Source organism: Anastrepha obliqua, chromosome 2 (assembly GCF_027943255.1).
Source record: "Anastrepha obliqua isolate idAnaObli1 chromosome 2, idAnaObli1_1.0, whole genome shotgun sequence".
In the NCBI taxonomy this organism is placed as follows: domain Eukaryota; kingdom Metazoa; phylum Arthropoda; class Insecta; order Diptera; family Tephritidae; genus Anastrepha; species Anastrepha obliqua.
The window spans coordinates 63,279,371-63,304,636 of NC_072893.1; the positions used below are offsets into that span (position 1 = coordinate 63,279,371).

The window sequence follows — 25,266 nt, forward strand, 5'->3', positions numbered from 1 at the left end:
ATATGTGATATTGTCATCGCTAAGTTTGAAATTTTTAAGGGAAATCATACACATAACTTTTTGCCATACGAGTGCGTTTTTACTTTTATATCTTAACATTTGAGAAGCATCCCTCCTACAAATAAATAAAAGTGAAACAGTTTCTTCAATTTTGAAATAAAGGCTTCTTATGCTTAATTGTTACGATACACAACAACAATTGAAAACAATTTTTTCTAACAGCAATCGTCCTTTGACAGCCAACAGCCGTCATTCGAGTGCAATATTGCCATGAAACAAAATTTGTTTAAAGCCCATTTGCTCTCCGGAGGCGGAACAAAGCAGTATACCTTTCCTTTTCCGTATAACTTTAAGACACCCAGCAGAAATTGGAAATGATACTTAATGGTACGATAAAATATATTTGGGGGTGAGGTACGCTACACTAGGCAGGGCTGGATTATTGGGGCGGCATCCCTTGGTCGGGAAAAGCTCAAGTCATTCCGGTAACGTAGAACCGGCTGCCATTGCAGACGAAGAGCTCCCCGAGAGTCCCGCGCAACCTTGGCACAATTACGTTCTGGATACTGTAGCAGGTTAAACTCCTACTTATCCAGAATTTACCCCGACATAGTAAACATATGTCTAGCAAGTGAAAGCATCCCGCACGACACTAACCACCTTTCCATTTAACACACCTCTCCCTCTAGACCCAACCTGTCGAAACAGCAAGTTTCCTGGGTCTACCGTTAGATGGGCTAAACGAAGACGACCGGTGATTTACACTACACTGACAAGGTTAAGTATACTGCTACAACAACCACAACATAAACTATATTTATGTTCCGTTTTAGTTTCAATTCAGAAGATATATTTCAATAATATTTCCATTAGACGGCGGTGGGATGAATATACTCGTATTTCTAAAAACTGAGCCATATTTTTATAAGATTACTTTAGGATAGTCTGCTTCATAAGCAAGCAAAATTTACCTCTTCGGTGGATTGCTTCTCAAATTAGTTGCCAATGCAGATTGGTGTCTCGTGAAAATAGCGGCATGCGGTCTATTGTGCCCTCTATTTTTATATTAATATAAGCAGAACTGAGCATTCCGGCCGAGATGCTTACTTCTTTTTCTCGATATGGCATATCATTCGAGAAGTAAGTGTGATGATGCCTCTGGGCACAAGCCGATGAGTTACGGCCTTTCTCGACGAAAAGAAATCGCACTCATAAAAGATCCTCCTTATGCTCATCCTAACGAGATAGCCAACATCCAATGAAATGGCCTTTGAAATGTTAGAGAGATAGATTCTGCCAAATCAACCATCAACTATCAATATTGAAGACGATGCAAGTACACGCGAGAAAGTTTTTGTACCTTTGCACTTTTGCGAACGGCGAGTATGGCAAACAACGGAACAATGAGCTTTACGACAGACATAGTGCTGCGAATAAAGAAATATCCAGTATCTCTGCTAGCTAGGACATGTCGACCGAATAGATACAAACGTTCTAGCTATGAAAATATTCAATGTGGTACCACCTGGTGATAGCAGAGGAAGAGGAAGACCTTCTTTACGCTGGAAAGAACAGCTGAAGGACTAACTGGCGCAGATTATCAGGAGAAAGAAACGACTAGCATGCCTTGTTAAACTCTGCTAAAATCACCTAATCGGTTATCGCGCCAATCAAGAAGAAAAACCTACTAATTGGAAATATTGACTGCATAGAATTCAATGAAAAAAAGTTTACTGCAGTTCACTGAGTTTTATCAAGAAAAAAGATATTTGTATAAATTTATTTTTTTGGGTGATTACTCCGACAAGCAATCAAACAATTATGCCGATAATCTATTTTTGTGTTTTTTGTTGGCGCCAACCAAGCCTTCTTTAGGGTGCTTCGGATAAGGGATTGTAATGAACAGAGTGACAGAAATGGAGTGAAGAGCAAAAGTATGACCGTTCTTTCGTGTGGAATAGTTTAAAAATGCTTACATTTAATTTTTTTTAAAAAGCAAAGAGGGCTAAAATACAGGGTGGTCCATCTGGCGGAATTTAGTTTAGTTCTACTAAAAATAAAAGTGCCAGAAAATTGCGGTGTGAACCGTGATTTTCAGTAGATTTTCGCGGGTTTCAACACTTCTCTCAACAATGGCAACTTCAATGTTTCAATTCTTAATTTGGTGTAACATTTACCTCATGGAAATAGTTTAATGGACTCAATTTGCAGCTTCTAGAAAATCAATGATATCACGGTTTCGTCTGATTTTTCCAATTTAATATATTATTTTCCAAGAGACACATTTTGTAAATGTCTAACCATAGACTAAATTTTGTGATGCGAAACTGATATTATTTCAGCTGTCAATCTCTATAAAAACCCGATCGTTTAAATTCTAAATGCTAACTGGACCACCCTGTATAATAAAAATTAAACCAATAAAGGCCGAGTACACTTACCTGATACTTTTGTTCCAGTTGCATTTTGTGTCGCAATTCCAGCTCTTTCGTCTGCTCATGAAATGTATGGAGAAGCATTTGTTTTTGTAGTTCCTGCTTCTTTTTTAGCTAACATGCAAATAAATTGAAAAAGAAAAAATGTAGGATTTTAATATATTGCCAAGTTCTCTGTTATTCTTTTGTATATACTTAAACATAGCTAAGGTATTTTTAATCCACATGTAGGTATACATGTATATATACATATATGTATGTATGTATGTATGTGAATGTATGTAATCATACATACATATTAGAATATTATGTTTATAAACACACAATAAATGGATTATGTCCAAATATTTGATTTACATACATACATACATATGTACATATATTCATATATTTTTATTTCATCATCTGTCCGCGCTTAATATTTAATGATTTTTGTTTTTATCAATGTCTAAATATAAATTGGCAACACACTCCTTCAACATACCACGTTTCCATGACCTTAAATCTGTATGCACACATACATATGTATGTATTTTAGTTTTCATGGGTAGCGCGTGGCATAGCCGAAAAAAATTATTATTGGGCCGCACTGTATTTTGTTTCCATGCGCAACAGCAACAAAAAAAAATCAAATTTAAATGTAAGGGGCTTAAGCTTTCCCTTATGGTGGGAGAACATATTTTGTTGTAGAAGGAATGTAGCCAGCAATGTTTTTACTGTTTAAAGGGCTTAGAAGATTTGTAATAAAATAAAGTCAAAACAACATGAACAACTGAACGCTTTCCGTCAGATGTCTTTGGTGAGCCATATCAGATAATACTATATCAGATATACTATATAATCAAAAAAACTTCATTACGAGTAACAGTTTTGTACTTGATGCAGCCAGTTGTGTGCCATAGCGTTTCCAAATGAAGATTACAAAACATAAAAATTAAATAATTCGATACATTTTTCAGGTGAAATGCCAGAGCGTGTGACGAAAAAAAAAATGTTACTGTTAATGGGCCCAATACTGCACCGAATACAACCATTCCGCTCTATGCACGTCGAAAAAGAGGCACGCGCTAGTAAGTCAAACCTCAAAAATATCGATAAAATCATGGAAACCGTGTGATCGGATCGCCATTTGAGCACTTATTCCATTGCTCAGATGTCGAAGAGTAGCCAAAATATAATTTGGATATTTGGCATAAGACTAATTTCAAGAATAAGATCGATGTATGGGCCGATTGTAGACAAAGTCCTTGCTGGGACGGTATAATCAGAAAAGATCAAAAAATCTCATAGAGCTTCATAAGCATGATAATGCACACTGGAATTACTACCGGTTATTGCAAACTGATCGAACAACTGTTGGCGATTCTGCGACCACATTTGCTTCTCGAATGCGATGCCAAATTTGGAAGAAGTAGAAGTAGAAGTGATACGGCCGGAAGAAAGACATATACGCTCCAGCCCAACCCAGTACCATTTAAGCTTTATTGAAATAACTGAGTCTGGATGAGGTATTGTGAAGAGTAGAGCGTACAAAAGATCTTAAGGTCGAAACCTCTATCTACATCAACCTATCATAGCTATCTGTGAGTGTCACACAAAATGACGTAAGATCACTTTTACTAGTCCGAACTAACGCCTACCATTCTTTGCCAAAACGTTATGAAGTGGACCCATTTTTGGAGCACATAATAAGAGGTGATGACAAATGGATCACATACCAAAAAGCTATCACAAAGCCCGGATTAATGACAAAGAAGGTTTTGCTGTATGTTTGGTGGTATTCAGAGGGTTATTCAACTGACCAGCGTAAAGCAATCGATTGACCTGACGCGGAAAGATTTGGTGATTAGCGAATAAGAAAGATGTTTTTTACCCCGCCAGTGTGCAACATATCTATAACAACACGCCAGGAGCTCCGAAATTTTGGAGGGTGAGTTCTATCGCATCCGCCGTATAGTCGAGACAAGGTGGCACCAAGCGATTATCACATTTCAAAGCATTAACAAAATATTTTTGATGGTACAAATTCGGTCTCATGAAGGGCCTGGGGCTGTGGAGGAAGGAGAACTTCTTCGAAAGCGAACAAAACGGACCATATTTCTTTTAATAGGGATTTTGATTCTTACGAGACTAAAATGTGCGTCCATATTTTGTAGCCACAACAACTTAGCAGATCCGGTAAATGCGTCAATGAATGATGATTATTATGCAATTTTTTACGACTAAGTTTTATGGTACTATCGTGAAAACATCCGGAATTTCCGTCATTGCGCCTTGACGATAATTTACTTAGGAAGAGTGGGGGGCACTAGGTTAGAGAGAGGATTACCTCAGCTTGAGGGTGAGCTCACTTTCTATTTTATTTAGGAAAGAGGCTCGCTCTTATTGAGAATGCTCTGATCCAAGAAGTTTGTTGTTAACTCAAGGCGAGAAAATAATAAACATAGCTCGTTAAATGTACGCTTAAGTAAATAAACGTCAGCTTGACTACAAGTTCGTGTAAATTGTAGTCGTCAGAAAAATTTAATAATGAAAACGTGGTATTAAAAACCTGGTGAGTTCAGCGTTGAGGTAATTTGATGTTCTCAGAAAATATTTCTATAAAAAACAAATCAATGCAATTTTAAGCTTAGTTTCAAAAGATTGTTTTAAATGAATATATGAGATCCTAAAATTCAACACAGTTTATGGCTTATAACCACCACTGGCTGCTTCTTGGTGGTCCCAAGTTGAGAATGTACTGTGTAAAGGTTAACTCTGCAAGCATCTCGATTTCGTATGTATCGGCAAAGTAATACTGGGTTCACGCCGTGAAAACATCGCGCAACATGCCAGCAACATTGTTTCACACGGACTTTCACGGAAACTGAAAATTCGTTTGCGAGTGAAGTGCCTGAATTAGAATACTCTGAAAATATGGCATTTTTAAGCGAAACGTTTTCGCAAAGACTGTAATTAAATCGTGTGTCAATATATGTCTATCTTACCAAAATTATCCAATTACTTCTGAGGCGATGCTCATAAATTTGACGTTTCTTCTCATTTGACAATCAATGTTATTAGCAATATTTCACGGCAAGCCAAATGTATGTTGCTGGCGAAATTTCACGGTTGTGAAGTTAGTACTTAACAATAAACAACAACAACATTTAACAACAAAAAACAGGTAAATGCCTTAATGGTACCGTGGACTCTAGTTGTGCGGTTTGGTTGTAAATCGTCCATCCCCATTCACCTAAAATCCCTGATTTACAACTCCTACACCATTTTTAGAAGTATGGTGGTATTTTTTCGGTAGCTACGCAACCCGTTTATTCGTTCCCCTCATATCTATTCTATTATTTTAATGATCTTTCGCCGGCCTGGCACTTTTTCTTATTGCTGGAAATGGAAGGAATAAATTAAGTAAAATCTTAGCTTTAACTTGCTTTTTTCTTCATCAGCAATATTATCAGCAAATAATAATAGCATAGACCAAGAAGAAGCGGGCGAGCTTCCAAAGTGATTTACCAATGCGGTGTGGAAACAGGGTAATTAGCAAATTTATTAGAGAGCGAATTACGTGCCGTGAGAACATAGCATTATTGTAACGTTTGGAATTTGAACTGTCGATTTTTATGACGTTGACAGCTAAAATTACAATGTGTCAGAAATTTAGTTTATAGTTGGACATTTACAAAAAGAAAATATTAAATTCGTATAGTAATCAGCCGAACCGGTGATAACTATTGGCGAAAATGTAGTGCGAAAATGTAGTGCAAATTTGGGTTGACAGATTTGTCTAATGTAAAGTCAGCCGTGGAAATCAGTTGAATGAATTCGGGTTCCATGATCAAAAAGAGTAGAGGGGGAACTGGGAACTTATTTTTCACCGTTCAAAAGCTATTAACGAAAAACCATCTTATAATGTTATGCTTTTCAATCACTAAATACACTTAGGGTTCAAACTTCACTTTTGATTTACACAAGGTAATATTTTTTTTTTATATTTTCCACCAAAACTTGGTAATAACTTTAATATATTGATAACAAAAATGTAAACAGTGTTTGAGTGCCGAAAGAAAAATTAACTAAATGATGCTTGGTATTGACACTCTATTGAAATGCAGCGCTAATTGAATTTTTTATAAGATGTTAGAGGGTCAATTAACTTAATATTGTAAGATTTACATATTTACTAATATATTGACGGAGGCAAAAGCCAATCCCCTACTCATCTGAACCTTTCGAGATTACCGAAACGAAAATAAGTAAATAATAAAATAAATAATGAAAACGACAGCTGGGAGGGAAAAATAACATTAGGCGTAGCCTTGTGAACTAGAGACGAAGAATTGTATGTCCGATACCACTTCGATAAGCCTAAAACTTTTTGTTTTAATATACTTATATATTATAAAGAGCGACCAGATTGGAGGTACTTCTTCCCCAGATCACACGTGATTACTGCCAAACTAAATACATCATTTTTTTCAGTATTTATTGACATTTTATCATAGAAAGGCTTACGCCTCAACAACGTTTACAAATCGTGCAATTGTATTATGAAAATCGACGCGCTCAAGCCAACTTATGGTGTAAATAACCGCCCTGGCTTAATGGCTACGTCAATAAACTAAATTGGCGTGTTTGGGCTGAAGAGAAACCCGAAGCTATTCAAGAACAGCCATTACCATATATCCATTGAAAACAACTGTTTGGTGCGACCTATGGGCTTTAGGAATCATCGGCTCATATTTCTTCCCAGAAGAGATTGGGGCCAATGTAACAGTGAGTGGAGAACGCTATCGCGCCAAAATAAACGACGTTTTGATGTCGACCGAAGTCCGCCAGCGAGTCATTCAAAATTAGTGTTAACGGATGACCAAATTACGGCGAAGTTGTGGCGTGTAGTTCTACACAAAAATAATAAAGATTGCCCAATCAACTTGAATTTTCGTTGTTTAATTTTAATTTAAATTAATTTAATGTATATATATATTAGTTAATTTTAATTTATATGTATATATAGTTAACTGAGCTCCTCCTCCTATTTGCGGTGTGCGTCTTGATGTTGTTCTACAAATGGAGGGGCCTACAGTTTTAAGACGACTCCGAACGGCAAACGGTTTTGTTTTTTATCAGGAGTTTTTTCAGGGCAGAAATATACTCAGAGGTTTGTCATTGCCTGCAGAGGGGCGGCCGCAGTTAGTAAAAACGTTCCATCTTTTTGGTGTTTCATGCGCGGAGATTCGAACCTACGCACTTCCGAATGGTAGTCACGCACCAACCGTACGGCTATGACAGCTGTTTTTTAATAGAAATCCGTAATATTGACGAAGCTAGTAATAACCGCGCTTCTTCAAACTCCAGTCAGCCTCTATACAGTTAATTGCACAAATGTTAGGTTTTTACTTACTTTTTTCTGCTCCATCTCCAAATACAAATTAGCGGATACCGGCTGAACTTATTAAAGTACTCATATTTTTTTCCTAGTGCTTAGCTAATTTTTAATTTCACGACTCTGTTCAACTTCGTTTTACGTAAAAGCCGGCTTCATGAAACATTTATTACTAGAAATGGTTCAGGAACGAGTAACCGTGTAGATTGCTGAACCATCGTACTTGTATTAAAAATAAATAATAAACATTTTCTGGTCATCTAATAATAAATGTTCTCTACTGACTTTAGATGTCTATTATAGGGTGACCAGATAGGAACGATAGAAAAAGAAATTTAAATAAAACTATTAGTTCTTAAGTTCAAACTACATTCATGCCATTTGAAGTTGTTATTCATATACGAGTAGCCGCCTCGGCAAAAGCGTGTGGAATGTTGGCCTCGAGGTTGTTGTTGTTGTTGTTGTTGTGGCAGCATAAACATTCCCCATATTTACATACGGGGAATGCTGCTGGAGTGACAGTCCTTGGCCGCATATAAATTCGGGTCGTTTCGGGAACGTAGAACCGACTGTCGTGGCCTTGAGGTCGTCCAAAGTGGTTGACTTTTTAACGGGAAAATACTCGAGGAGTGTTAAGTCGCATGATTGTCGGGAGATTACTTTAACGTAAAAAATTCTCTTTCACTTCTTCTAGCGGTACGTTGCTTTTATAGCAGGAAACGCCATCTTGTTGGAACCACAACTCAGATACATCGATGTTGCTGCGTTCTGGTCACAGAAAAACGGTTAAAATCGATCTGTACCAAGAACCATTGACTTTACTGGCGTCGTCTTTACACTCGAAAAAAGTTAGGTCTATTGACGCCGTCATCCCATAAATTGTACCAAAGAATCAATCTTTGTGGATGCATTGATGCTCAGTTGAATACTTGTGGATTGTGTTCGCTCCAATAATGACAATTTATCTTGCGGCATAGCCACCGAGCCAAAAATAGACTTGGTCTAAAAAGATGATTTTTTCGGCCAAAATTCGGATTTTCGTATTTACAACAGAGTCGGAATTTCGATATTTTTCGGGAAACATGAAACAATGTATGATGAAACGTCAAACCTCACTGAATATTTTGACAGCTGGATAACATTGGTAACTTCAATTATCATTGCTATCTGGTAACCCCTGATAAATGTATAGCATGTTGAATTTTCCTCTTACAAACATTTTATAAAATTCCGTAATGTCAATGGTTTTTTCTATCTTTTGTTGTAGTTTTAAAATAAAATCCCTTCATAAAAGGAATTTTCAATATTTGTACCAAATATTTGTATTCAGTAAATAAAAAAAAATATTCTTTCGAACTGTCGATTTATAAATAGAGAAGGTAAACAAATTGTTTACGCGTGAAAAAAAAACAGTTCAATAGAAATGCAGTTTTTGTTTTAAATGTATATGATCAACTTTAAAATGCATTATGAAAATTTCAATGAATACAGGTTGGCAGAAAAGTAAGAGACTAAAAATAAATTAATGCAAATTTAGTAGTTAAACTAGTGGTTTTTGTTGTAGCAGTTTACAAAACCCCTACTAAGTGGACCGGTAGACGCAGACAACAGAGTTTAAGGGGATAGATACCTGTAAAATTTCGAAAAAAAATTGTTTATTGTTTTCATAAAATGTCAAGAATACGTCAAAAAAATTTTAGAACGTAAATTGAAGTATTTCTTATATTATATATAGATCGTCAACCGTGACAACTCTATTCTTTGCGTTCGAGCGCTGAAAGAGATATAGTTATGTTGACGCGTTTTTCTCAAAACTATATTTTTCGAATTGGCGTACACGATAACTCGAAAAGTTATTGACCGATCTCCCTGAAATTCGGCACACATCTTTTTGATGATATTACTTTTTGTGTGAATTTAAGTTTTCGAAAATTTTTCGAAAAACTAATTTTTTCGAAGCAAAAATAAAGGAAAATTCGGCCCAAAACTATTTTTTTAAGCATTTTATTCGGCGATTTTTTTTTCCATTTGTTTTTAGAGTTTGAGTGTGCATCCGCCATTTTGTATATCATATATTTTAATGTATAAATAAACTGTATGCCAATTTTGAAAAAAACATATTGACTTCTTCATTTTAAATAATTTTAAGGAAAATCAGGGAAAAATATCCGTTTACAGGTATCTGTCCCCTTAACCTACAAAAATAACTAGAAGGTAACTGTGTCAGCATAACGCGCGACTCACGAGGCAGCTGAAGCTCTTCATTTGGGCTGGGTTCTGGTTGGAGTCTGATAACGACATTCGGGGAGCAAATATTCATAAAGTTGGTAAGGGAGTCTGTGAAGAAACAGTAAATTAGTTTATAGATCAAAAGCCTACTTCCCTGATTTAAAGATTTAAAACCTAAAATCTTAACTACAGTTAAGAGATATGTTATTTTTGACTAATGTCAAGTGTTTCCATCGGTTAGAAGTTAACCTAAACAGCTGATTCGTGTTTACAGTTGAGGTTAGCTGATAGTTGGCTACTTAAAAAGAGCTTTTTCATGGCAGAAATTCACTCGGATGTTTGCCATTGCCTGCCGAGGAGCGACCGCTATTAGAAAACACTATCAATTAATGGTTCATGGCCGGAATTTCAACCTGTGCACTTCCCAATGGTAGTCAAGCACCCACCCATTCGGTTACGGCGGCCGCGAAATTGAGGAATATAAACTGATAATAATGGCGGATCAATAGTTAATTAATTTATAAATTTTTACAAAATTTTCGTCTTTCCTCCCACTGTGCATACGGTACATTTTTTGTTTAGGGTTTTCTGCACTCTTTTGGGTGGGTGTAAATACATATGTACACGCATACGAGGCTGTATGTATGCTCGTATGTAGACACGAGCGCGAATATAAAAATATATTTTTATGAATGTTGGACTTTCAGCGTTATCACATTTGGCACATGAATTTCTTTTTTATTTGATTTCACAGCGGCCATTTCTTGAAAATTATAATTGTGCAATACATATAAAAATTTAAATAAATGCGTATGTACACACATATATCAAGTAACTAGTATGCACATATACATTATTTATTGTACATACATACATATATACAAATGAATTTTTGTATGGGGTCTATGTGTAAAAGGTGTTTTTTATAGGTCTAGTCATTTCAAATTAAATTAATTTTATTAAGTAAAATCGTTTTTATTGGTAAGAAATTACTGAAATAAAACGAAAAAAGGGAATAAAGAGACATACGAGATATTCGAATGATGACTAGATAGGTAGGTAGGTTAGATGGCAAGGTAGGTACACTACAAGTAGCACTAACGTGCCGTTTTGATACCCTGCGAAAAAATTTACAGAAGAGAAAACCGTCTACAGCCATCCAGAGCTGTTGATGTAGTGGATGAGAGAAAAGGGATCTAGGTTGGAGAATTTCTTCAAGCCACCCCCAAAGGGCCCGCTAAGGAATATCAAGCGTCTAGCCGCCAGAGCCGGACATTTGCAGAGAAAGTCCTCAACAGCCTCTTTCTCTGCAGGATCCTCACAACTTGTGCAATAGGGCTTGTACGGATTCCAAGCTTCTCCGCATTAGTACCGATCACGCACTGACCGCCATGAGTTTGGAAATTGAATGGCGCGGGATTCCCATCACCTTAACCCTTTCGCTACTGCTGGGACACTGATATCCCACAGCATGTTCACTTCCCTCTTACACATGCAATTTTCATAAGAAACTCAACCAAAATGTCACAATCAGTAGCTGCGAACAGTACTTACAATTTACCGTTATCCGCATTCCACACTGTTTCAATCGTTTTTAGTTTTGATCAGTTGTTTGTGAGCAGTCGCTAATATTGTATCAAATTTACGCGTAATTTTAGTGAAATAATACGTATTTTTATAAGAAGTGTTAATTTTTCTAAAGAAAAATATTGCCCTTTTACTGGTAAGTACAAATATATTTTTTAATAAGAGTTTTGTGAAAAATATTCAGCGAAAATTAATTTTGGGATGCATGTGTCCCAGCAGGGCTTTATATGGGGACATATATGTCCCAGCAGTACGTTGTACATAATGTATCACACAGCTAATTTTTTTATTTTTGCAACTTCGTAGACAGCAAAAATGTCGAAATTAAATCGCGATCGAATTAGTGCATTACTTTAAGAAGATGATGATGAATCCATGGAATCAGGAACTGATTTTAGTGACGAAAGTGATGATAATATATTTATAGTCCTGAGCTAGATAAAATCACTGGCAATGACGATTCTTCCAACGATTCAGAGGATTGAGTGACGAGAATGGTGGCATAGACGATCAACCGCACGAGGTGAGGAAGTCTCAGGCACGGTTATTTGGAGGACACCGAATGAGTTGTTTGTTTCAAGAAAATCGGTTAGTAACCACCGCGAATGCAAAATTGCAGTAAATATTGGGCGCCACTCAACCCCCTACGAAATTTTTCGCAAATTGTTTCCAAGAAGCATATCTTTGTACATTGCCCAAGCAATATATGCCACTCAAGCCAGTGAAACGGGGCATCAAAATGTGGCTTCGCTGCGATTCTTTGACTGGAGACACCTATGACATGAGTATCTTTTGTAGAAAAGAAGGATCTGTCCTTGAAGGGACACTCGGTGAACGAGTTGTGAATGATCTTGAAGCAACGATTTCTAACCCTGACGTGACACTTTGCTTTGATCGTTTTTTCACCACTGTTAATCTTATTAACAACATACAATATCCAGCTTTAGGAACATTCATGTCCAACCGGAAGAATGTTCCGAAAGTACCAGAAAAATTGCAGCGAGGCGAAGCTATTTTCAAAGTTAATTCGGCGGGTACGAAGTCAAGCTAAAACCCTTTAATTAATTTTTTAAGTAACTTTCTTGATTGCAGGTACCATAGCGGTAAAGTGGCAGGACGTCAAAGAGGTAATGCTGCTCAGTAACTGCCACACATCTGAAATGAGCACTGTTAGACGCAAAATGAAAGATGGAACTGAGGCAGAGTTTCCATGCCCTGACATCGTAAAGACGTACCGCGCAATAATGGGCGGTGTGGACTTTCCGATCAAATGTCGGGATTGTATGATATAAACAGAAAATCAAATAAATGGTGGAAAAAAGTATTTTATCGTGGCATGATGATGGCTGCTGTAAACACTTGTGTTATATATTCGGAGCTGAATAGGAAGAAACCGGCCTTCTTACCAGTGCTGGTCGAGATTGCTGAGTCGCTAATTGAAAAAGGAAAGGGTTGTACCGCATATAAACGATCCCGTCGGTCTGGAAGATCATCGAATAGGTACAAATCAATGACAAATGTGGGGGATCATTTACCCATAGAGCAGTCTAAAAGACGTCGGTGCGTAGCATGCGCCAATCAAAAAGTCGAGAAAAGAACAAAAATTATTTGCCGGGCTTGTAATTTGCCATTCTGTATACAATGTTTCGCTTCATCACATTCATAAAATAAATAAAAGTACAAATCATATGTTATTACCAAAAAAATGTTTCTACTTTCTAGGTGTAGTTTGTACCCTGTTGGGACAAATATATCCCATTTTTAAATACTGTTGGGACACATATGTCCCACCTCAAAATACCGTTATCTACATAAGTTACAAGCTTCATCATGTTTCTACGCACATAAAGTATCAATGGGTATCCAAAAACTCAAAAATAAAGTTTGAGCAAATCCCCCCTAAAAGTCGGAGCGAAAGGGTTAAGCGTTCTGTTTATATCGTATTGAGGCCATAGTGTTTTCGAAATAGCACACGATGAGACAGACCTCCATCTGTCTTGCGCTATTTTTTTAAAGAAATTGTGTAGTTTCCCCTTAACAACGGTCAAGGGGACACCGATGTCTGAGAACGGAACAACTGAATCCGGTTCTGTAGGGTCCTGGCAAGCCCATCGGCAATTTCATTTTCCTCTATATTTCTGTATCCAGGAACCCAGATAAGGGAAACGTTTCCTGCACGTTCGAGACATTTGAGTTCCTCCTTACAGCAGTTTACCAGAAGGCTTGCAGCTTGGCTATGGGAAAAAATATTAATGTCTTCCTCCCAAGGGCGATCCCTAAGCATTTTGCATGCTTGCAGGATCGCGAAGACCTCTGCTTGAAAAACGCTGCTCATTTCCGGCAGTTTAAAGGATACCGAAATATTGTCTGATTTAGAGAAAACCCCCGCTCCCACTCCAGATTCCATCGTGGATCCGTCAGTGAAAACAGAGGTACCAGAATGATGACTAATGGGAATTCTTTTTGGCCGAGTTTAACAAAGAGCACCAGTCCTTTCTTTTTCGTGTTAACCAGCGCCTTTTGGACACACCAAGTGAAACCAAGTCCTTCTCCACCTAATCTTTTCAACGCAGAGGAGGCCTTCCTCTTCCTCTGCTACCACCAGCTGGTACCGCATCAAATACTTTCAGAGCCGGAGCGTTTGTATCCATTCGGATGACATGACTCAGCCAACGTAGCCACTGGATCTGTATTCGCTGCGCTATGTCTATGTCGTGCTAAAGCTCATACAGCTCATTTTTAATCTTTTTCTCAAACACTCTAAATTACGCCTCATTGGATATTGTCATCGTCCAAGCTTTTGTGTCATACATTAGGAAGGGCATGGTGAGCGTTTCCATTACAGTTGGTTCTACGTAACCGGCACGACCCGAAATTATATTCGGCCAAGGACTGCCACAGCATTCCTTCTTATTTGTATGGGGAATGTTTATGCTGCTACAACAACAACAATGGGCATTATGAGAGCCTTGTGAGTGTTAGTTTTGTTCGTCGAAAAAGGACTATACTACTCAATCGCCTACTTAGTTGTTGTTGTTGTAGCAACATAAATATTCCCCATACTCACGTACGGGGAATGCTGGAGTGACAGTCCTTGGCCGGATATAAATCCGGGTCGTTTCGGCAAAGTAGAACCGACTGTCGTGGAAACTTAGTCCAAAGTAGCACTTGCTGGCAAGAGAGATTATTCGCTAAATTTCAAGGCTGACATTGTTATCGGTTTTAATGCTGTTTCCTATATAAACGAAACCTATATGGAAAAGCGAATACTAATAAAAAAAGCAATAAAACAGGAGGCTATTATCCAAGCCTTGTCGCTAGCTCATCAAACATACATACATATGTAAAAAGTGAGAGCCAAAACACCAAAATTTGAAACTCGTTAAAGCTGAGCATCCAAGGAGTAGAAGCACTGATGATTTTACCTAATCAAAATCAAGACAGTTAGCGCATAGAGGACTACTTGAAGTTAAGTATATTGCGTCTCAACGTGGACGCATATCGGACACTGTTCATTTAAAACCTACTACTAATAATAAGAGCTGCGGCTGGGCCAAGCAGTTATGAATAGAATGAATAGGCATAGAACAATTGTACTATGTAGTATTATTTTCCACCAAAATTTACGACTAGCACCTGAAGTTAATGAGCTAGGACGATTTGTGAAGGTACTAATCATGACACTCACCAGTTTTTCACATGTCCTACCCTGTCGAAACAGCCTGTTTCACAAATCTACCGCCAACGACTGACCCCACCGCACTGGGCAGTCTTTTGTAAACTGCTACAATAACAATCAGCAGGTACTCTTACGTAGAATCTGTACCTTACAAGTGATGCGTCAAGTCAATAAGTCGTAAATACCTCTCTACTAGAGTGCGAAGTGTGTGTTATTCTTAGTCACATACTTTGAGGTCTACTATCTAATCCCCTAGAAAATTTTTTTTAATGAAACACAAAAAATATCAATAAAATGTCCAATAAGCTATTCCAATCATCAAATTTAATCAGATAAACAGTATATCGTTTGACAAATCTGCAGGTGTGAGTGCAATGCATTTATGTATGCATATCTGCAATTAAAACGAGAGGTCGTTCGTAGGAACGGTATGCCCCTTAATGAGAGGAGAAAACAATAACAACAACAACGTCAAACTTGTTTTAGTAAGGTTATGAAAATAATTAAATCTATTACGATGGAGATGTGCAAAAAGATAAGGTCAAAGTATGTAGTCGATAAAGTTTTTAGCTGAAGGATGACAAAAGGAATAGAGTACAGAAGGAATAAAAAACAAATCAAAGCAGTGCAGTAGCTATTCATATAAAAGTCAATTTATAGCACCACTTACACTGGTTGATGTATTCTTGGGAACACCATCGTTGATGTAAAACATGTGCAATAACACAAATAGTACACTTGTGCATACACACACACACGCACATATGTACATATATACGACCAAATGATGCATATATATAAATACATATCAGTCCCGTATCCGTGGCGAGCCCTAACTTACGATTTGGTGGTTTGTTCGCTCGCGTTAGCTTTGCTCTGACCGTGCACCGATACTGGCGCGCACAATATAGCATCCATCCGAACTTTATTTTTAGCTCATTCGCCGTTTTATTTAGAAATGCGCAAAATACACATTTTCGTAGAGACAATAAATAGACTCATTAAGTTGTACATATTTATATTTAGAATCTCTGTGAGAGTGATAGGTTGGAGGAGAGCTGGTTTATGAGCCAAAAATAATACAACGGTTGCCGAAGCCTTTGCTTTTAGCATTCCTGTTGCCTCTACCTCTGTTTCTATTTCGATGGCGATGGCGATGCCGACGATGTCGATGCTGGTGCTAGTGCTGATGCAATTGCCTTGGAAGTTGTGACTTCAACTAATGTTGTAGATGGCGTTGCTGCTGTTGTGCTTAACACCAACGCATTTGCTACTCACATGCATACATACATATTTCACACGCTAGTTTATAAGCAAGGAAATTGAATTAATGGAGTTTAGCCCTACGACCATATCTGGTATATGCCCAGTGTATTTTTATTACTATTTAATTTTAGAAATATTTATAAACAGACATCAAGAAGAGGTTGAAATGAATAAAAACACTTTTTTTTTTGTAATTAGAGGACCAATATAAATTGCTTTTTGAAAAAAAAAAAATAAATAAATAATTGGTTATATCAACTATCATCTCATAATGAGCTTAATCTATATTAAAGTTTTTATATTGCGTTAATCTGGGTAAGAAAATATGAAATAAATTATGTTGAAAATTACGTACAAATGTATGCACATTAGGGCCCATCACTCCCTATTATCTATACAAAAACATCGGTATCGTTTTTTTATTGTAATTATAAAATTATTAGATGCTAACACTTTGGGCAAAAATATTTTTAAAAAATATTAAGATTTTCGTGAGCTGGTCCGTCTTGAAATTGCCTCCAAGAATGAAATTTTTTATAAATAAAATTAGTTTTCAAGAATATTTTTCCCAAAAAATCATCTTAGATAATAGACGAGTTTAAACTTGAAAGGTCAGCACAGAAATGTTTCCAAATTTTACCAACAGAATTAAAAAAGTGATATTTGCGAAAAAAAAAAAATTGAGAAGTTAACGGGTGTGGAATGACAATTTAAAAGTAAAATTCTAATAATACCTTAGATTTTCACATCGGTTAAGAGTTATTAAAGTTTTCCTTAAAACTGTCTTCCAGAAAAAGTGTAAACATTAAAAACTAAAAAATAAATAAAATATAAAGTTTGGCTGAGTTCTTACAGTCTTATTTAAATCTATTTTTCATAAAAAGTAAAACATACCAACAAAAATATTAAAAAAAAATTTGCCTGAGCTTATTCAAGTCTCAAGTCTTCAAGCCTATCTTCCAAAAATAAGTTACAATTTTTTTTTTTTAATTAGGCAGAGTTATTAAAGTTTTCCATAGCCTATTTTCCAAACAAAAAAAAACAAAAACACAAAAAATATTAAAAACAAAATTTTACTGAGCTGCTCAAGTTTCAAGGTAAAAAATACCAACTAAAATCTTTAAAAAAAGTTGCCTGTGCTTATTCAAGCCTACCTTCCAAACAAAAGTTTAAAATTTTTTCTACAATTCGGCTGAGTTATTAAAGGTTTCCATAAAAAATGTAAAAACAAATATTAAAAAAAAGATTACTGTGCGAAAAACGAAATAAAAAAATTACAAAAAAAAATCATTTAATTATTAAAATTCTAAAAAAAAAGTGAAAGGAATTAAAAAACAAAATTTGGCTGAATTATTAAAGTTTTCCGTAAACCTATCTTACAAAAAAAAAAAACAAAAAATTGGCTGAGTTAATCAAGTTTTCTTTAAACCTATCTTCCTAAAAACAAAAAATTTGGCTAAGTCATTTAAATTTTTCAAAAAAAAATTTGGCTAAGTCATTTAAATTAAAAAAAAAATTTTTTTTGGTTAAGTCATTTAAATTTTCCGTAAACGAAGATACCAAAACATAGCAAAAAAATTTTACTGAGTATTACAACTTTCCTCATACCTGTCTTCCAAAAAAAGTAAAAAAAAAAAAAATTAAATACAAATTAAAATAAAACGTTTGGCTGAATTATTCAAGTTTTCTTTGAACCTATATTCCATAAAAAGTCAAAAATACAAACAAAAATCTTAAAAACAAAATGCCTGTGATTTAATAGTTTTTCGTAAACTTATCTTCCAAAAAAAAGTAAAAACAAAAATACAGAAAAGTTACCAAATCCCTAGACCCATCTTCCAAGAGATGTCAAAAAATATCTATAAAATGTTTACTATTTTAATTCCATTTATAAAATTCGTAAACATTTTCACGTATACCATTTAATCGTACACTCTTCTATTCTCTTCGGTTATTATTTGAAAAAATATTTTTAAATGCTAATTTTATTTATAATATAAAGAACTTGATTTTTGGAGGTATTTTCAAATAGGTCCAGTTCAGGTACATAGATCTTAATAAATTTCCGAAATACTTCGGCGGAAGTGATTAATATAATAGACTTTGCGAGTCTGGTGGAAAAACAGCAACTTTTTTTTGCGAGGCACTCTAATGTACATAAATTATAAAAGTAGTATACGTAAGTATCTTTGATCTTTTGACAAAACAACCTATCTGACATTTTGTTTTAAGAAATAATTTCTTTTTTCTCATAGAAATATGCGTAAATTTATGTATGCAGTTAAATACATACCTCCAATATTTGTTGATCTATATCTGTTGCGTTTGGTTGCATTGGCTTGTATTCAAAAGAAATGGTTCCTGATGTTATATGTAAATGTTCATCATTTCCGGCTTCGCGCGCAATATCTGCAATAAAGCAAGCACCGAATTGAGAGAGCAGAATATGAATCATATTTTTGCCAACAACAATACTTGAATAAATGTTTATGATTTACAAAATGGTGTAGGCACACAGAAATGAATGAATGAGTGGATGTAAAAAATTTAATAAAAGTTTTGATGTTCTTTTCTTTAGTTTGTGGTGGTCCTTGTGACATACTGATACATAAAAACTACTACACATACTACGAATTATGGCTAATGAATTAGATGGTACATAAATATATACTAATTTTCTATGCACTCATTTATAGAAATGAATACATCAACTTTTCCGCGAATTATGACCAATGGATTCTGTTTTGTTATTAAACATTTTAATTATCGACATAAACATACTGGTACAGTTACTCAAAATACTGATCAAATGTAAACGAACATTTCAAAAATTTTACTTATGATATTACTATGTACCGTTAGGCTTGCCTTTTCTTATTACGTTACTTTATTCGTATACCTGATTCGATTAATTATTTTGGTTCAGTAGCAGAGAACCTACAGGTATGTAAAAAAACGGTATTTTGTATTTTCATAGATATTTCGGTGAAAAAATACATTGTACTCGGGTATTTTTTTATTGGAAGTTTTTACTACAGGTTCCGGCACTCGCAGTGTAACCAACTTCAGACCGCTCGCGCAGCTGATGCACGGGCATCAGCTGTCTGTTAATTGGCAGTCCTGAGGATTGTTTACAAGCGCGCGGAAGCATTTTGACGAGAGTAAACGCGAAAAAAGAAAATCAGTAATGGATTTCAAACGTAATAGGGTGACTGCATTATATTTGGCTGGAAAATCACAACCAGCATGGGCTCGAGCACGCTGAAAGAAAGTTTTTGTTTATCGCACCATTACTCGTTACAAGGATACTGGTAGTATCGCGAAACGTTACGGAGATGGTCATCAAAAGACTGCAACGTCACGTGAAATGATTCAAAAAGTGAAGAAGCGACTTAAACGAAGTCTCTGACGAAGGCCAATCAAATGGCGAAAGAACTGAAAATATCTAACCGTAGCATCCGCCGCATACTAAAAAATGATTTTAAAGTCAAGTCTTACAAGATCCAAAAGGGGTATGAGCTCACACCAAAGCAGCAACTAGTCAAACTTGAGAGAGCGAAGGAATTGTTTGGTTTGGACGAAAGCGGTAAATTTCCGAACATTGTGTTTTCTGACGAGAAAATTTTTCAAATTGAGCAACTCGAAAACTCCCAAAATGATAGGGTTTATTTGACCGACCGTTTATACGAGAATTTGATTGATCATCGATTGGCCACCAGAAGGCAGCACCCACCACAGGTAATGGTTTGGGCCGCTGTAACCGCAGATGGGCGCTCTCCAAGCGTTTTCATCGAGCCTGTCGTCAAGGGTAATGCGAAATATTATCCGAAAAGTATTTTGGAGGTTGCTTTGAAGCCGTAGGCAGACAAACATTTCAATGGCAGACCATGGACGTTTCAATAGGACTCGGCACCGTTTCTCAAAGGTCAAGTGAACCAAGAATGGCTAAAAACCAACGTTTCAACCTTCATAACGTCCACACAATGGCTCTCAAAATCACCAGTCTCGAGACGCTGAAAAAAGCCATTATCCACGAGTGGGCCACAATACCTGCAAGTAACATGCGAGTAGCTTGCGATTCGTTTCTGTATCATCTCAAGACCGTAGTCAAGGCAGAAGGTGGTCATATCAAGCAAAAGTAAATTGATTCTTAATTTTGTATTATTTTCACACATTTTTTAGTTTGAATTGAATAAAAGTAATTTTCCAAACTAAATTTATGACCTTTTTAATTGGTTACACTTCGGCTACACTTGGCTACACCAAAAATGTCACGTGCATCTGCAGCAAAATATTTATTTTTTATTATTATAATATGACATTAGTTTTTTTATATTATTTACATCTAACATACATACATTCACAATAATTTCCTGAAAATCAGTTTTTTGCAAAAATTTATATACCACTTATGTCCGTGGCCAAATATTTATGTATACAATTAAAATATAAACTCCATAAATTTTACAACAAATACTATTTTATGTAAATAAATACATGTATGACACATATACATATGTAAGTATGTATGTACTATTGAAGTTAACATTGTAAGACTTATTCCATCGATCATAATTCAAGGAAATGTTTCCCACACACGAGATGGTGATAACTTAAAAAGCAAAATTTCCAGAAAAACCGCGTTAAAACTTTCAATAATTGTAATACTTTTTATGAGTCAATTCAGTGATTTTTTACTTTATCGCAATCCAAGTTATAGTGAAGGAAGCAGCTCTTTCGTTTTGTTATCCACAAATTATTTGTATTGGGTTGGGGAAAAAGTAATGTCGTATTTTTTTCTCAATTGAGCGCGACATTTAAACATATCTTGCGTTGTACTTATTGCATCGGGTCACACTAAACGGCGATTTGAAGACGACAATCTGTACTACAAGTGTCTTTTTGACAGTGTTGTGATCGTACGTTTCAGTCTTAAGTTATAGCGCGTCAAAGATGGAGTCCACCAAGCAAGAAAGTCGTAATATTTTACGTTTTTACTACCTTAGAGGTAAAAATGCAACGAAGGCGGCGGCAAAAATTTGTTAAGTTTATGGGGCTGATACTGTAACGATTCGCACAGCACAGCGTTGGTTCGATCGGTGCAGTAGATGTCGAAGATGCACCGGCATGTGAGCATTCGCTCGATTAGTCAGGAACTAGGTGACCAAATCAACGCTTGCGATTCTCTGCTAAAACGGAACGAATTCGACCCATTTTTGAAGCGGATGGTGACTGGCGATGAAAAGTGGATCACGTAAGACAACGCCAAGTGAAAAAGATCGTGGTCGAGAAGCGGCGAGCCGGCCCAAACCATCGCCAAGCCCGGATTGACCGCCAGGAAGGTTTTGCTGAGTGTTTGGTGGGATTGGAAGGGAATTATCCACTATGAGCTGCTCAACTATAGCCAGACCCTTAATTCAGTCCTCTACTGTGAGCAACTTGACCGTTTGAAGCAGGCGATTGACCAGAAGCGGCCAGAATTTGTTAATAGGAATGGTGTTGTGTTCCACCAGGACAACGCTCGTCCTCACACATCTTTGATGACCCGCCAGAAGCTACGGGAGCTCGGATGGGATGCCCTATCGCATCCACCATATAGTCTGGACATAGCACCAAGTGACTATCATCTCTTCCGGTCCATGCAAAACGTCCTTGGTGATACCAAGTTGGCCTCAAAAGAGGCTTGCGAAAACTGGTTGTCTGAGTTTTTTGCAAAGGTTTTATAAAGGGGGGATAATGAAGTTGCCTTCTAAATGGCAACAGCTTTGCGAACAAAAGGGGCATATTTCACTTGAATCGGATAATTCTAAGTACGTTAAATAAAGCTTCAAATTGCGATCACAAATACGACATTTCTTTTTCCCCAACCCAATATTTGTATTTATTATTCGCTGAGTCAGTGCGTTAAATTCGACAGTCTGCCAGTTAAAGACAGAACTGTCGATCTCTACAGGATATAACTTTTATGGAATAGTCTAAACATCTTTAAGCTATGGCCAACAGTTTTATCTAGAAAAAGGATGTATTGGTATGCCAATGAGCTGCTTCTCAAATAACTCATATACGAGGCGTGTTCAAAAAGTTTCGCGAATTTTGAATTTTCGCAGGTTACGTAAATATATTCGAATTTCGATTTTTTTTGCGGCTATGTTGGTACTCATATCTCTCACTCATGCTGACGAGTTCGGCCATTTTGAGTGTTCAGTTAATTGTTGACAGCTGCTTTGCTTGCACGTGTTTCGGCTCGTCTTCGATTTTTACCTATTCAAAAAGATGAATCAAAGAACCTGTATGAAATTTTGTGTGACAAACGAAATTAAGTGCGCGGATGCATTCCGAATGTTGACTGTGTAGTACGGAGAAGCTACTTTGGACCAAAGCAACGTTTATCGGTGATACAAAATGTTCTCAGAAGTGACAAAAATGGTATTGGCCAATCGTCGAATCACCGTTAGAGAAGTTGCTGAGGACCTAGACATATCGAATGACTCGTGCCATTCCATTTTTTCCATGATTTGGGCATGAGACGCATCGCCGCGAAATTCGAATCAAACTGCTCAATTTCGACCAAAAACAGCATCGCATGAACATTGCTAATGAGATGTTTGAGTCTCTCCGCGAGGACCCAAATTTGCTCCAGAGGGTCATAGCTGGTGACGAATCGTGGGTTTATGGTTATGACGTGGAAACCAAAGCTCAATCATCTCAATGGAAGCTGCCGCACGAACCAAGACCGAAAAAAGCGCGCCAAGTTCGGTCGAAAGTAAAATTTTTGCTTACCGTTTTCTTCGATTGCAGGGGCGTTGTGCATCATGGGTAAAACGGTCAATAAGGAATATTACCTGCAAGTTATGCGCAAAAATTGGTTCTTGCATCACGATAACGCCCCTGCTCACACATCGTTGCTTGTGCGCGACTTTTTGGCCAAAAACAACACACTAATGATGCCCCAGCCACCGTATTCCCCAGATCTGCCCCCTGTGACTTTTTCTTTTTCCCAAAACTGAAAAGGCCCATGAAAGGACGACGCTACGCTACGATTGACGAGACCAAGACGGCATCGAAGGAGCTGAACAAGATAAACAAGATTTTTTGAAGTGAAGATTGGGAAAAAACGTTGGCACACGTGCATAATATCTCATGGGGATTACTTTGATTGGGACGAAATAGATATTAATGAATAAATAAATAATTTTTGAAAAAACACAAAATTCACGATACTTTTTGAACACACCTCGTATGTAAAACACATGCTTGGAAGTCTTTTGCATGGAAGAAAATACTCAGCTCCTAAGCGAAAAAAAGAAATCACAACAACAATTTTGAGCCACTTTGTTATAAAGGGTGATCAGATTAGCAACACTTGTTGCAATAGGGGTTTTTGACAGATCACGCGTGACTGTCAAGCTAAGTACATAATTTTTTTAGTATTCATAATGGACTATGTTTAAGTTCGTGCGGTTTTTTTTCGAAATTTGAAACTTTATTGACGTAAAATGGTTACAAATTTAATATTCAAAGTATTGTCCATCGCTTACTACTACTTTTTCCCATCTTTCTGGCAATTCACGGATTCCCTTTGTGAAAAATTCGGTCGGTTTTGCCGCAATCCACGAATCGATCCATTTTTTGACTTCATCGTAATTACGGAAGTGCTGGTCAGCCAGGCCATGTTGCATCGATCGGAAGAGATAGTAATCGGATGGCGCAAGGTCTGGACTATACGGCGGGTGGGGTAGGACATCCCATTTGAGCGTTTCTAAGTATGTTTTGACCACTTGTGCAACATGTGGCCGAGCATTGTCATGTTGCAAAATAACTTTGTCGTGTCTATCGGCGTATTGCGGCCGTTTTTCTCGCAGTGCTCGGCTCAAACGCATCAATTGTCGTCGGTAGACATCCTCCGTAATCGTTTCATTCGGTTTCAGTAGCTCATAATACACAACACCCAGCTGGTCCCACCAGATACACAGCATAACCTTCAGGCCATGAATATTCTGCGCCGACGTCGATGTTGAAGCATGGCCAGGATATCCATACGTTGCCCGACGTTTTGGATTGTCGTAATGGACCCACTTTTCATCGCCAGTCACAATTCGATGCAATAAACCCTTTCTTTTGTGCCGTTGAAGCAGTTGTTCGCATGCCATAAAACGGCGTTCAACGTCTCTTGGCTTCAATTCATACGGCACCCAATGGCCTACCTTTCGGATCATTCCCATGGCTTTTAAACGTTTGGAAATGGTTGATTGATCAACTCCCAAAGTTTTTGCAACCTCTTCTTGCGTTTGAGCCGGATCTTGATCGAGCAATTCCTCCAATTCGGTATCCATGAACTTTGGCGGCGCACCCTCGCGTTCTTCGTCTTCCAAGCCAAAATCACCACTTTTAAAGCGTGCAAACCACTTCTGGCACGTTCGCTCAGCTAGAGCATGCTCACCATAAACTTCCACCAAGATACGATGACTTTCGGCTGCTTTTTTCTTCATATTAAAAAATTCCCCGCAAAAACACATTATTTGGCACGAAATTCGACATTTTCAAGTGTGGTAAAAATATTGTTGTTTACGCTTCAAATAAAAAACTTATACTGACGTTTGTGCCTTACGACAGTAGCTCTCCAATGAATGTTTGGAAATGTGGATCGATGGAATAATAATCAAGTTACGCCATCTGTTGTAAAACCGCAC

At 37.0% G+C, this 25,266-nt stretch overlaps 1 protein-coding gene across 6 annotated transcripts in view; it reads right to left on the reverse strand.

Annotated features, from left to right (window-relative positions):
* LOC129239710 (histone deacetylase 4) overlaps positions 1–25,266 on the reverse strand; it is a 68,840-nt gene that overhangs the window by 17,184 nt on the left and 26,390 nt on the right. For 5 of the 6 annotated variants that reach the window (XM_054875459.1, XM_054875458.1, XM_054875457.1 and 2 more), the window contains 2 exons: positions 18,870–18,985; positions 2,442–2,549 (listed from right to left, as the gene is read on the reverse strand). In XM_054875459.1, the coding sequence (XP_054731434.1) occupies positions 2,442–2,549; positions 18,870–18,985 (224 nt within the window). The remainder of the gene's footprint in view (positions 1–2,441; positions 2,550–18,869; positions 18,986–25,266) is intronic. The other variant, XM_054875461.1, reaches the window with a different exon arrangement.